This window comes from Pseudophryne corroboree, chromosome 6 (assembly GCF_028390025.1).
Source record: "Pseudophryne corroboree isolate aPseCor3 chromosome 6, aPseCor3.hap2, whole genome shotgun sequence".
Taxonomy (NCBI): domain Eukaryota; kingdom Metazoa; phylum Chordata; class Amphibia; order Anura; family Myobatrachidae; genus Pseudophryne; species Pseudophryne corroboree.
In genome coordinates, this window is record NC_086449.1 from 330,203,667 (window position 1) to 330,218,987 (window position 15,321).

At 43.7% G+C, this 15,321-nt stretch overlaps 1 protein-coding gene across 1 annotated transcript; it reads right to left on the reverse strand.

The window, feature by feature from the left end:
- Positions 1-453: 453 nt before the first annotated feature.
- LOC134932188 (cytochrome P450 1A5) lies at positions 454-15,321 on the reverse strand. The gene is made up of 7 exons (XM_063926374.1): positions 15,227-15,321; positions 11,227-12,065; positions 10,734-10,860; positions 10,525-10,614; positions 3,541-3,664; positions 2,868-2,954; positions 454-2,396 (listed from the first exon to the last, which is right to left on the reverse strand). The coding sequence occupies exons 2-7, from the start codon at positions 12,058-12,060 to the stop codon at positions 2,093-2,095; spliced, it is 1,566 nt and encodes a 521-aa protein (XP_063782444.1). The 5' UTR covers positions 12,061-12,065; positions 15,227-15,321; the 3' UTR covers positions 454-2,092.

The following is a 15,321-nucleotide window of genomic DNA, read 5'->3' on the forward strand; positions in this document are numbered from 1 at the left end:
CCCAGCTCAGTGTCAGTGAAGCCAGACGAAGTCCATGACTGCATTGGCTTCACAGTGACTTTCTATTGGAAGTCCTACCTGCCAGTCACAAACACTACAGGCTGTCCCATTTGGAGGTGTCTACTCCCTCTGGGACTGCCAGACCATGCTGCGATTCGCAGAGAGCTAGCTTCCTGACCCTAGTTGAGAGCAGGGTAGAGGACCCGGGACTTGTGTCAAACTTTCAGAAATCCAGAGTTGATGCACGTTCATGCGCAAACACCCAGGATTTATCTGCAGGTCTCAAAAGGACTTAAGAGGTGTAGAGTCCCTATCAATAATCAGTGTTAGAATTGTTTAATAAAGCAAACTTAATTAAAATAAAATGTGTCTGGGGTATTGGAAGAATTAATGAGGTCCCTTTGGTTATAATGACATAAATATACAGGTGGAAAAAAAATTACACTTCTGCAGTTGAAGAAAAGATTACCCTCTGTTTTATTATCTCACAGAGATCATAATATACAGATATTCCACCAATTATTTCATTATTTCTTTGCAAAAATAAGTATTTAATTTACACAACTGTTTTTACAATGTTTACAAGCAAAACAAATAAACAAACAAAACAAAAGTGCTAAATGTGTTATACTGTATTTTGTCACCTAAGTCTAGCCTGTGTGCTTTAGAAAGACACAATGGTATTTATACTGGGATCCAGTCTCTAGGTCGACAAGACTTAGGTCGACAATGTCTAGGTCGACAGGGACTCTAGGTCGACATGAGTTTCACTTTTTTTTTTACTTTTTTCATACTTTATGATCCACGTGGACTACAATTGGGAACGGTAACCTTGCCAGAAGCATGGTGAGCGAAGCGAGCCATGCAAGGGGACACGGTGCACCAATTGGAGTTCCCTGTCACTGTACGGAGAAAACGACACCAAAAAAAGTGAAAAAAACTCATGTCGACCTAGAGTCCCTGTCGACCTAGAAACCATGTCAACCTACTTACTGTCAACCAATAGTGGTCGACCTAGACACTGTCGACCTAAGTCTTGTCTATCTAACATACCCCAGTCATACTAGGATACTGCTGGCAGCTGTGAAATAAGAGTCCAACAAGGTCTGCTCAATGTCTCAGGCTTGTATGGCAAGATTTGGCATAATTTAAGTGAAATTAGTTAATGTTTGCTTGAGGTCAGTATTGGATTGTTCTTGTTAGTATGCAATAACACTTTGCATATTTGTCAAATGTGCTAAATAGCGCCAGTTGCATTATGATGAATATGAATTGATGCAAGTATAATTCCAACTGAAACTTCTGTCAACTTTGGTTACATAAATACTAATGGCCTTTGCTTTTGATGTCAGTGTAAAAGCAAACAAGACTTCAGTGAGCAACAAAAAAAAAAATCCTGTGTGTTACTAACTTGAGAAAAGATCAAGAAGCCTTAGATAAACATATGTAACGCAATATAAATTCATGCATAGACAGGTAGGAATCATATTGATTGTTCAATAGTGAAGTATATATAGAAAGATAACAAACACTGTTTCCGCACCTTTGTTCTCCTGCTCGTTGGCCTCCGGAATGCTCTAAGACACAGGCAAGTATAGTATTTGGTTAATGTACATCAGGCCTGATCAACCTGTGGCTCAGCTGTTGTGAAACTAAAAGTCCCAGCATGCCCTGCCACGGTTTTGCTATTAGGGAATGATAAAATGGTGGTTGGGTATGTTGGGATGTGCAGTTTCACAACAGCTGCAAAGCAACAGATTGGCCAGGCCTGACATACCTGAATGGGCAATTGTATAGAAATTGCCAAAAAACAATATATAGCTTAAAATAGAATAGCTTGACTTAACTGATTCCTTCATATACTGTATGACAATTACCAGCCTTGGTTGGCAGAAGATTTTCCCTTTCTGTATTATGAGGAAACATGTTCTGTTTTATAGTAACACAAAGCTTTTTGCTTATATGCATAAAGTCTTTTAGCTGATTGGTATAGAGTCCAGTCTATAGCATAAAATGTATGCAGACACAATGTTATGACTTTAATACCAAGTCACACCAAGTGATTGCACATTTCAGAGCATTCAGCCTCATTCTACTGGCTCGGCATCATAGGGAAGCGCAGTTTGGCGGTGAAGTGACACCGTTTGTGCTTCATGGTCAGCCCATACTCTGCAGACATATCCAGCTTCTCTCCTACATGTTTAAAGAACTGCATCTGCTGGAGCATGGTGGTGAGGAACAGAAAGACCTCCATCCTTCCAATGGCTTCACCAATGCATCTTCTCTTGCCCAGACCAAATGTCATGACTTTTTCCATTTCCGTCTTGTTTATGGATGATCCATCTGCATTAAGGAAACGTTCTGGACAGAAGCTAAGTGGATCCTTCCATAGAGTCCTAGAACCATAATATTGTATTTAATTTCATGTCAGAAGAAAGAAGACACAGCAACTTAAGGATCTAAAAGAAATATAATGCAAGTCCAAACAGAAATCCATGTTCATTATTTTAACAGGAGGCACTTATGCTTCAGAGGAATTTATAAAGGTGATGTCATTATCTTTGGATTAACATGTCCTAATATAAACATGGTAAACTATAGGGCAGGGTCTCACAGTGCTTAGTACATTGTAGGTATGACTGAACAGCTACTTGATATACCAAGGTGTAAAGATTGCTAAATTATTTTACTCTACCTAAGCTTGAAATGTTGTACAAATGTAATGCATCACCAATTTCTTCTTCTCTTCTGCTTACAGGGAAAATGCTGCTTTCCTGAGACTTTTAAGGGTTGTCATGTGAGTCAGTCAGTTCTTCTGCATAAGATATCTTAAAGTACAACTTGTATGACATTCAGCAGATACTTACGGGTCATGATTAACTTGCCACTGGTTGATTAGAACACATATGCCCTTGGGGATGAAGTATCCATTGAGTACAGTGTCAGCAGTGGTGCTGCAAATAATAAGGACAACTTATTTACTGCAATGAAACTCAGTGTATAACAACTTACACTGATGAACAGTAAATCAGGATTACACAACAGCTTCACGAAAGTTTCTATTTCTAATATGTCACATTGCCTTATTAGACAACTGCTATTTTAGGTTATGCTAAATGTCATTAATGCACATAGAGGTCACCAACAAATGGAAAAGCAGCAGTGCAATTACAGCTATAGCTCTATTGTGTGCATTGTTTTGTTGGTTTGTGCAAATGTACTATGATCTCCATTGGCGCACATAATGGGTCTTAGAGACTCCTGTACATTATACTGGGCCCAACGGATGGCAATGTTGGCAGAATGCCAGTAATTGTCAGTTTTAACCTAAGGGTGTAATGGGTCAAGAGACAGCTTATCCACTTTCCCCCAAATGCAGGCACCAGTGTTGGTGTCATCTTTCTCATGGTTATTACTTAATTAGCATACATAAAAAGATCAGTGTGTCCTAAAATAACAATAGCATTGCTGGCTGGACAGCATATAATACACTTTGACAGTGTCCTTTTTATTGGTAGTTGTAATGCAGTCGGGACTTACCAGTGTGGAATAGTAAAGGGAAGGAAGGATGAATGGCGAAACATCTCTAAAATGAAGGCTTCTGTATAAGGCAGATCAGCTCTGTCTGATAACTTTGGTCTCCTCTCTCTGCCAATTACCTGATCTGTAACAGATTAATAACACAATTTATTTAGAAGCACTCAGATTATCAGTAAATTCAAGCTCCTAGATTCATTAATGTGCACAATGCATTAACTGGTTTAAAAGAAAATGATATTCTTGCTATGTGATAAAAACTGTAACCTGACAGTGAAGGTGACATTGGATCTACAGTATTTTTGCTGAACCATCAGAGAGTCTGAGACAGTGTTCTGTATTTCAACAATGCCAACATGAATGTATTGGATCCATCACCCACAAAAAAACAAACTGAGCATTTAAAAACCTCAGCTGAGCATAGTCATCTGTTTATTGTATAGCTGACTGCATAAAATACAAAGGAGATGTTCAAATAACCTTGTTTTACAACAATATACAACTAGCGCTGTATATAGTTGTACTTTATCATGGCTGAACTAGTGCAAGTTGCCAATAAAAACTCTGCTCATTATATGTTCTGTAATAATGTCTTAAGGCAGGGGTGGGGAACCTCAGGACCGCGGGCCGTATAAGGCCCGCAGAGCCACTTGATCCGGCCCAGCCAGGCTCACCTAACCGTGGAGATGCCGGGCGCCCGCTGAGATTTTGTTACTAGCGGTCGCCTGGCTTCTTCCCCTCGGTCTGGAAGCAGGAGCGGGGCTGGTGAGTATTGTTTTTTCTCTAACGTCCTAGTGGATGCTGGGGACTCCGTAAGGACCATGGGGAATAGACGGGCTCCACAGGAGACATGGGCACTTTAAGAAAGAATTTAGATTCTGGTGTGCTCTGGCTCCTCCCTCTATGTCCCTCCTCCAGACCTCAGTTTGAATCTGTGCCCGGACGAGCTGGGTGCTGTTCAGTGAGCTCTCCTGAGCTTGCTGTAAGAAAGTATTTTGTTAGGTTTTTTTTATTTTCAGGGAGCTCTGCTGGCAACAGACTCCCTGCATCGTGGGACTGAGGGGAGAGAAGCAGCCCTACTCTCTGCAGATAGGTCCTGCTTCTTAGGCTACTGGACACCATTAGCTCCAGAGGGATCGTACACAGGATCTCACCCTCGTCGTCCGATCCCGGAGCCGCGCCGCCGCCCCCCTCGCAGAGCCGGAAGACAGAAGCCGGGTGAAAGAAGCAAGAAGACTTCGAAATCGGCGGCAGAAGACTCCAGTCTTCACTGAGGTAGTGCACAGCACTGCAGCTGTGCGCCATTGCTCCCACACTACACCCACATACTCCGGTCACTGTAAGGGTGCAGGGCGCAGGGGGGGGGGCGCCCTGGGCAGCAATTAGAGACCTCTTCGGCAAAAGTTTGCATATATACAGTTGGGCACTGTATATATGTATGAGCCCCCTCCAAAAATTGTACATTAAAGCGGGACAGAAGCCCGCCGTCGAGGGGGCGGGGCTTCTTCCTCAGCACTCACCAGCGCCATGTTTTTTCTCCACAGCACTGCTGAGAGGAAGCTCCCCAGCCTCTCCCCTGCAGTTACACGGTAGAAGAGGGTAAAAAGAGAGGGGGGGGCACATAATTAGGCGCAAAAATCAATATAAACAGCAGCTACTGGGTTAACATTAAGTTACTGTGTTATTCCTGGGTTAATAGCGCTGGGGTGTGTGCTGGCATACTCTCTCTTTGTCTCTCCAAAGGGCCTTATGGGGGAATTGTCTTCAGATGAGCATTCCCTGAGTGTGTGGTGTGTCGGTACGTGTGTGTCGACATGTCTGAGGTAAAAGGCTCCCCTAAGGAGGAGATTGAGCAAATGTGTGTGTGAGGGTGTCTCCGTCGACAACGCCGACACCTGTTTGGATATGTGTAATTAAGTGCTAAGGTGAATTTATTGCACAAAAGATTAGAAAACAGACAGGGAATCTACCCATGTCTGTCCCTATGTCGCAGAGACCTTCAGAGTCTCTCAATGATCACTATCCAAAATAATAGACACTGATATCGACACGGAGTCTGACTCCAGTGTCGACTACGATAATGCAAAGTTACAGCCAAAATGGCATAAAAGTATTCAATATATGATTATTGTAATAAAAGATGATTTGCATATCACTGATGACTCATCTGTCCCTGACACAAGGGTACACATGTTTAAGGGGAAGAAAGCTGAGGTAAATTTCCCTCCTCTCATGATGAAAAAGAGCGGGAATCTCCAGACAAGAGACTGCAGTTTCCCACAAAGAATTCTCAGGGAGTATCCTTTCCCTACTAGGGCCAGGATACGATGGGAATCTTCCCCTAGGGTGTCACGTTTGCACAAAAGGTAGCCCTGACGTAACAGCTATCCTCAGGGATCCTGCAGATAGCGTGCACATTCTGGTACACTACTCAGACCGGCGATTGTGTCGGCATGGGTTTATAGCGCTGCAGCAGCGTGGACAGGTACCTTATCAGCAGAGATTGAGACCCTAGTATGTATATATATATATGTATATATAGAGATATATATATTAAAGATGCTGTCTTAAGAGATATATATAGATATATATATATATATATATATATATATATATATAAAACATGCCCAAAGACACATTAGTCTACTGGGTTCTAGAGTCAAAGCTATGTCGATTTCTGCTTGACGTGTCCTGTAGAATATGCAATGGACAGATGATGCCGACTTAAGAGGCATATGGAAGGCTGAGGATTGTGTGGAGAAGGGTTCTCGGACCTGGTCTCCACAGCTATAGCTGGTAATGATGATATTTTACATTATATTCCTGCACAGCCTAGGAAAGCACGACATTATCAAATGCAGCCTTTCGAACACAAAGAAACAAGAAAGTCCGAGGTGCGTCCTTTCTTGCCAGAGGCAGGGGCAGAGGAAAGAAGCTGCACAACACAGCTAGTTCCCAGGAACAGAAGTCCTCCCCGGCCTCTACAAAATCCACCGCTTGTCGCTGGGGCTCCAAAGGCGGAGCTAGGCCCGGGGGGGCACGCCTTCGTAAGTTCAGCCACAAGTGGGTTCACTCCCTGTTAAATCCCTGGGCAATAGATATTGTGTCTCAGGGATACAAGCTGGACTTTGAGGAGATGCCCCCTCACCGACGGCCCTGCCGGCTTCCCCCCACGAGAGGGAAATAGTGTTAACTGCAATTCACAAATTGTATCTTCAACAGGTGGTGGTCAAGGTTCCCCTCCTTCAACAAGGAGGGGGTTATTATTCGACCATGTTGTCCCGAAACCGGACGGTTCGGTCAGACCCATATTGAATTTAAAATCCCTGAACATATACCTGAAAAGGTTCAAGTTCAAGATGGAATCGCTAAGAGCGGTCATCGCAAGCCTGAAAGGGGGAGATTTTATGGTGTCTCTGGACATAAAGGATGCATACCTTCATGTCCCCATTTATCCACCTCATCAGGCGTACCTCAGAATTGCGGTACGGGATTGTCATTACCAATTTCAGAAGTTGCCGTTTGGTCTCTCCACGGCCCCGAGAATATTCACCAAGGTAATGGCGGAAATGATGGTGCTCCTGCGGAAGCAAGGTGTCACTATTATCCCGTACTTGGACGATCTCCTCATAAAAGCGAGATCAAGAGAGCAGTTGCTGAACAGCGTATCACTTTCTCTGGAAGTGTAACGGCAACACGGCTGGATTCTATATATTCCAAAGTCGCAGTTGGTTCCTACAGCTCATCTGCCTCTCCTAGGCATGATCCTAGACACAGACCAGAAAAAGGTTTATCTCCCGATAGAGAGAGCTCAGGAGCTCATGACACTGGTCAGGAATCTGTTAAAACCAAAACAGGTGTCAGTGCATCACTGCACTCGAGTCCTGGGAAGGATGGTGGCATCATACGAGGCCATTCCCTTCGGCAGGTTCCATGCGAGGACCTTCCAATGGGACTTACTGGACAAGTGGTCCAGATCACATCTTCAGATGCATCGGTTAATCACCCTGTCCCCCAGGGCCAGGGTGTCACTCCTGTGGTGGTTGCAGAGTTCTCACCTTCTAAAGGGACGCAGATTCGGAATTCAGGACTGGGTCCTGGTGACCACGGACGCTAGCCTCCGAGGGTGGGGAGCAGTCACACAGGGAAGAAATTTCCAAGGTCTGTGGTCAAGTCAAGAGACTTGCCTTCACATCAACATCCTGGAAATAAGGGCCGTATACAGCGCCCTACGTCAAGCGGAGCACTTGCTTCGCGACCAACCGATTCTGATTCAGTCAGACAACATCACCGCAATGGCGCATGTGAACCGCCAAGGCGGCACAAGGAGCAGAGTGGCAATAGCAGAAGCCACCAGAATTCTTCGCTGGGCGGAGAATCACGTAAGCGCTCTGTCAGCAGTGTTCATCCCGGGAGTGGACAACTGAGAAGCAAACTTCCTCAGCAGACACGACCTCCAGCCGGGACAGTGGGGACTTCATCAGGAAGTCTTCACACAGATCACATATCGGTGGGAACTGCCACAGGTGGACATGATGGCATCCCGCCTCAACAAAAAACTACAGAGGTATTGCGCCAGGTCAAGAGACCCTCAAGCAATAGCGGTAGACGCCCTGGTGACACCGTGGGTGTTCCAGTCGGTCTATGTATTTCCTCCTCTTCCTCTCATACCAAGGTGCTGAGGCTAATAACAAAAAGAGGAGTGAGAACAATCCTCATTGTTCCAGATTGGCCACGAAGGACCTGGTATCCAGATCTGCAAGAAATGCTCACAGAGGACCCATGGCCTCTTCCTCTAAGACAGGACCTGTTGCAACAGGGGCCCTGTCTGTTCCAAGACTTACCGCGGCTGCGTTTGACGGCATGGCGGTTGAACGCCGGATCCTAGCAGAAAAGGGCATTCCGGACGAGGTCATTCCTACGCTGATAAAGGCAAGGAAGGACGTGACAGCTAAACATTATCACCGTATATGGCGAAAATATGTTTCTTGGTGTGAGGCCAGGAATGCTCCTACAGAGGAATTCCAGCTGGGCTGTTTCCTCCACTTCCTACAGTCGGGAGTGAATTTGGGCCTGAAATTGGGCTCCATTAAGGTCCAGATTTCGGCCCTATCCATTTTCTTTCAAAAAGAGTTGGCTTCTCTACCAGAAGTTCAGACGTTTGTAAAGGGAGTGCTGCATATTCAGCCTCCTTTTGTGCCTACAGTGGCACCTTGGGATCTTAACGTGGTGTTAAGTTTCCTGAAATCACACTGGTTTGAACCACTTAAAACGGTGGAGTTAAAATATCTCACGTGGAAGGTGGTCATGCTATTAGCCTTGGCTTCGGCTAGGCGTGGGTCAGAATTAGCGGCTTTTGTCACATAAAAGCCCCTATCTGGTTTTCCATATGGATAGAGCAGAATTGCGGACCCGTCCACAATTTCTGCCAAAAGTGGTGTCATCTTTTCATATGAACCAACCTATTGTGGTGCCTGTGGCTACTCGTGACTTGGAGGATTCCGAGTTACTGGATGTGGTCAGAGCTTTGAAGGTTTATGTAGCCAGAACGGCTAGTCAGGAAAACGGAGTCGCTGTTTATCCTGTATGCATCCAACAAGCTGGGTGCTTCTGCTTCAAAGCAAACTATTGCTCGCTGGATCTGTAACACGATTCAGCAGGCTCATTCTGCGGCTGGATTGCCGCTGCCGAAATCAGTTAAAGCCCATTCCACTAGGAACGTGGGCTCTTCTTGGGCGGCTGCCCGAGGGGTCTCGGCATTACAACTATGCCGAGCTGATACTTGGTCAGGTTCAAACACTTTTGCAAAGTTCTACAAGTTTGATACCCTGGCTGATGAGGACCTATTGTTGCTCAATCGGTGCTGCAGAGTCATCCGCACTCTCCCGCCCGTTTTGGGAGCTTTGGTATAATCCCCATGGTCCTTACGGAGTCCCCAGCATCCACTAGGACGTTAGAGAAAATAAGATTTTACTTACCGGTAAATCTATTTCTCGTAGTCCGTAGTGGATGCTGGGCGCCCGTCCCAAGTGCGGACTTCTTCTGCAATACTTGTATATATTTATTGCTACAATAAGGGCTATGTTATTGTTGCATCAGGGTTGAACTGATGCTCTGTTGTTGTTCATACTGTTGACTGGGTAAGTTTATCACAAGTTATACGGTGTGATTGGTGTGGCTGGTATGTATCTTGCCCTGGATTACCAAAATCCTTTCCTTGTACCGTCAGCTCTTCCGGGCACAGTTTCTCTAACTGAGGTCTGGAGGAGGGACATAGAGGGAGGAGCCAGAGCACACCAGAATCTAAATTCTTTCTTAAAGTGCCCATGTCTCCTGCGGAGCCCGTCTATTCCCCATGGTCCTTACGGAGTCCCCAGCATCCACTACGGACTACGAGAAATAGATTTACCGGTAAGTAAAATCTTATTTTTTCCTTTGTGTGTGTGTGTGTGTGTGAGCATATCTAATGGGGCTTATCTAATGGAGCATAACAACCTACTGGAGGCATATCTAATGGGGCATAACAAGTGACTGGGGGCATATGTACTGGGGGCATATCTACTGTGGCATAACTACTGGGGGCAGGCTAATTTTTAAGTTGATCATTTTTGTATGGCCCCGAAGCATTTTATAAATATACAAATGGCCCTTGGTAGAAAAACGGTTCCCCACCCCTGTCTTAAGGGGTCAATACATCAAGTACATTGGTCCAATTCGCCGTTCTCTTGAAAGATCGCTGATCATTGGAGTCTGGATCAGACCGTAGATGTATGGCCCGCATTAGGATGATATTTTATATGTTTTAAATGCTTAAGCTTATATTTAGCTATGCAATTTAGTTACACTCCTACAGGAATTACTATACAGTAGTTACTGGAATAGTAAAGGCATAAGCTTTCTGAGTTATTTTGATTTTTCAATGCATGCTTCTGTTCTTATTTAGGATTCTTTATACTAATATTGATATTTAAGTATTGCAAAACTCACCTAGCTCATTCTGTAATTTATCTTGTATTTGTGGATGAGCTACCAGGTACATGAGACTCCAGGACACAGCAGTAGTAACTGTATCAAACCCTAAAGAGACAAGAATGAAAGATGCCATCATATTTTATTACCGTTTTGTTCCCAACTGTAAAGCACAATGGAATATGCTGGCGCTATAGACGTAAATGTAAATAAGACAATACACTCACCAGCTCCAAAGAGGTCGTTTACAATGTTTACGATTTTCTGGTCTGTTAATTGGATGTTGGAGTTTTCGTCTACTTTCCTCTCTTGAGAATGTTGGATCAGAGAGTCCGTAATATCCCGGACAGCATTCTGAAATATTGAATAGCATGTCACTATAGTATAGTATAAGACTGTATAGGTAGGATGTAATAGCAACAGCGTCTGAGTTTGACTGAGGTAAAGGATGCCGGCCGCACTCTTTTTTTAAAGCGGCAGTCATTTACAAGGCATGGTTTTGCCTTGTAAATAAATGACTGTTGCTTTCAAAAAAAAAAGTCTTGAGTACAGCCGGCATCCCGCACCTCCGGCAAACTCAGGCGTTATTACATCCCACCGCATGAATGTAAGTTCCATGCTGCATTGACGACAGTCCATATGTGCTAAGATATCAGCCTATGAAGATTATGTTTCTGAGTAGGGCAAAAGATGCCTATGGCAATTGTGTTCAGGTCATACCTTATCAAATGTTCTGTAGTGTTCACGAACAATCTTTTGTGTGAAGGCTGTCAACTTTTTATTAATAGCTATGAAGTTCTTCATGGTGCGGCTTGGAAGATATTGAAGTATTGGAATGAAGTCTGCAGGATTTCCTGACGCAGCTGCTGCCCCAAACTCATCAGTCAGGTTAACAATGTCCAGGAAGCTTTGGTCATCATGGTTGTAGCGTTTTCCAAAGCACATTGCGCAGATAACATTGGCTACAGACACAACCACATACCTATAAGGGTCAAATTCTTCCTTTTTATCAGTGAGTTCTTGGAATCTTTTGATTAGATATTCTGCCTCCTTAGATATATGTTCTTCCACCAGAGATGTGCCAGAAGATGTGGAGGGAGATTTGGCAAAGGTCTGAAGGGCATTGGTTGCCAGTTTACGACGAGCTTTCCATATTTCACCAGATTCATGGCTGAATGTTAAACTCTGTCCATCACCAATCAAGCGAAAGGTGAAGAGGTCAGGCCTCCCTAAAAACACATCGGCTTGCTTTAACAAAGCCTGCCTGATTGTTTCCAGCCCACTTAACACCAGCACAGGCTTTGTGCCAATCTGTATTTGGAGGACATCCCCATAGGTCTCGCTCATCTTTGTCAGGCTAAGGTGGGGATTCTTGCTTATGGAAAGCAGATTTCCTATCAGTGGTAAGGGCATTGGCCCAGGCACTCTATTTGTTCCCTTTGGGACCTTCTGCCTTTGGGACTTGATGAGTAGGAAGACCATAATAAAGACCACAGATGCAAGAAGTAATTCTGTGGCAGATAACCCACCAAAGGTACTGATCAATGCAATCATTTTGCCTAAGAGAAAAAAACAAAACATTAAGGTGAAATATTCTGACTGCTAATTGTTATATGTGCATCATTCCGCATCAAATAGTGGCATTAAAATCTACATAAAATAAACATCTTTGAAGCCATTTGTACCTTTGTTCCAAATTTTATAGCTTTAATAGTTCACCTGGCCTTTGATGGTTACTCTATAAAGGTGGCTTCTTATATACTCACTGTTTCTTAGAGGTATATTTACTAAGCGTTGGATTTTAAAACCCAGTTCTTACGATCATGTTTATGCCCGAAATTTAAAAGTGCAATGCTTTTACTAGCCATGTATTGCTAAAAAAAAAAATCACTATCCTTTTCAATTTTGTTCATAAATATGACCGTAAGGACTGGGTTTTAGAACCCGATGCTTAGTAAATAACCCTCTTGGAGCAGTCTACCTTCTTGCAGTGGTCTCTCTTGCTCACATATTCTAGAAGAAATCAGTTACAAGCCTTTGTTTAATGTTTCAGTGTTATTTGTTAAACAACTTCATCAGGGATCATCCTTCCTTTTGAGAATGCAATTAATCTACTGGTATGTTTTACAATTTTGACATTAAAGCCAAGCACTAGGAGAAAACTATATGGGAAAACATACAAGCTCAACACAGATGGGACCCTGGTTGAAATCTAATCTATAGCAACAAAGCTACCTCTATATACTGTACACTGTAATGCAATTGACATATTGACAGATGGGGGGGGGGGGGGGGGGGGGAGTAAATGTAATAGCCTACAACTTAAAGGCATCTGCAAGTTCCCGGTATGTCTGGCCAAAATTTAAAAGGGGCAATCATTTAGAAAGCTAAAGCGTCTGGCTTTGCCTTTTAAATGACTGCCCCATAAAAACAGCAGGCGGACTCCCTGGAAACTCGCCAATACCTGCAAGTCGCAGTCTATTACATTTACACCATGGTCTTTTTAAATGTAAAAACTGTTTTTTGCATGTTTGGTAAACTGCAAGTGATTAATCACTAATGGGCACTTAATGTTTACTAATGCTGCTACACATCATCAGCACCCTGCCTTCGTTTGGCTAATGCATACAGTATATGTCTTGTTTATATACAGTGCTCAGTTGGAAGTGGTGGTGTGGAATGGTATGGAAAATGTCAGTAAATGAAGTTGGACAATGGGGGGGATTCAGACCTGGTCTTAGATCTACAGTACGTGTATCTGACATGTGGGGGGGATGCCCATCACAGGGCTACTCCGTCCTGCATGTCAAGATCTGCCCCCGCATACGCACGGTGGCGATGCTTTCGCACCCGCCAAATAGCTCTCTACTAGTGCAGCCTACCTGTGCTGGCAGGCACCTACCTGCCCCGTTCTGGGTTGCAGCGGCTGCATGTGATGTCACGCAGCCGCCGCGGCCTGCCCCCGCAACGGTCTGGACATGCCTGCGTTGTCCGGACAGCGCACCACCAATGCCGTTGGCACGCCCCCTCCCGCCCAACGACTGCCTCTGCCTGTCAATCAAGCAGAGGCGATTGTAGCAGTGAGATGCTTTTGCATCTCACTGGGTGCACACATGCAGTATGGCCGCTGCGCGTGTGCACTCCAGAAAGGGCATCAGGCTATGATCAGGTCTAAATTAAGTCCCATATGTAAAGCAGCAGGAAAGTGGCAGTATGAGATGCCTTCATACACGTATGTTGACTTTAGTTTTTTTCACTACATTTTTTTTTTTGCTCTATGATATTGACATGTGCTATAGTGCCTAAACACTTTCCTAGGATTACATTATGGCCCTACACTATACTGTATTCAATGGAGTAAGTGCGGTGTCCCTGTGTCAGTATATGTATGTAATTATGTGTGTGTGTGTGTGTATATATATATATATATATATATGTATATATATATATATATATATATATATATAATACGGATACACACATCACACAAATATATCTGAACCCAACAAAGTATTGGTGGTAAGAACCTGTACTTTCCAGTCACTCATTATTACCAATCAGTGGAATGGGATGAATTTCTGTAGAGGATTTATTAAAATAATCTGCATATATTACAAATGAGGACCTCTGTAATATAAGGATATGGATATTGCATAATTAGCCTGTACACTTCCCCCTCATATAAAATAAATAAATAATTGATATAGAAATGATTTTGCAGTCCACATTTATACTCTATCTATGCTATGATATGAACAGCATTGTAGCTTTTGTGCTAGTTCTTGTGGCATCTTCAACCAGCTGGTTTCTCTTTCAGAATAGTTATCCTACATTTAATCAAATGGCCGATTCAAAACCGAACTGTTCATCAGTCTATTACTTGTTCTGCACTTTAACTACTGAGCCCCTATAGGCAAGCACAGAATGGGAGTTCATATGCCCAGAATTCTCCTGCTAACAGGAACCAGAAAACACAATTATTAAAATAAAAAACTGCAGCACTCCAGTTAGAGTATGTACTGATCCAGCAGGCATGGCAATGTCCTTTCATAGTTACACATACATATATTATTCTCATTCAGCCAACAAAACTAGAAGACAATTTTGGTTTATGTGTAATTGCAACATGAATATATTTCATTCATAGCTAACTACAGTGTGCACTATACAGCGGTACAGGCAGGCAGCGTGGCTGCTACTATAAAAGTAATCCATACAGCCCATGTGGCACAGACGTTGCCGGTATTATCACGGTTTAGAACAACACACCCGTAATACAATGATCATGTTTATAAACATACTGATCGATGCTACTTGCATCACTAGAGGTGCATCCATCCCCCTCCTGGAATCTTATTCCCAACGATGTCTCCCAGGTGCCCACTGGGACTTTCCCACTGCAGCGATGATGTTACGGGACAGGGGGACTGCCTGCATGATGTCCTAGGCTGTCGCTGCACTATGTATGTTATCCTGCGGCTACTATGTAAAAACGACTTTATCAACTGTATACATCATATTTCAGAGAAAAATACAAAGTAAATAGATATGATCTTCCAAGAATACACTGCATTTACATGAGGATGCTACTCTACAAGCCCAGGTGCAGTGATGCACACGGTCTAGGATGGATGGTGAGTGCCTTAGAGTGGACATGCCCTGAACAAATGGTAACGTCCCATGTGAGATACAGTATGTAGAGCTAGATAATCATACATACCTTGGTTGTAGTCACTGTCCCAGCGCTGAGTGCTGTATCAGAGTGCTGCAGGTCAGTGCTAGTGAGTACCCAGCAAAGCACCATAGTCAGCGTGT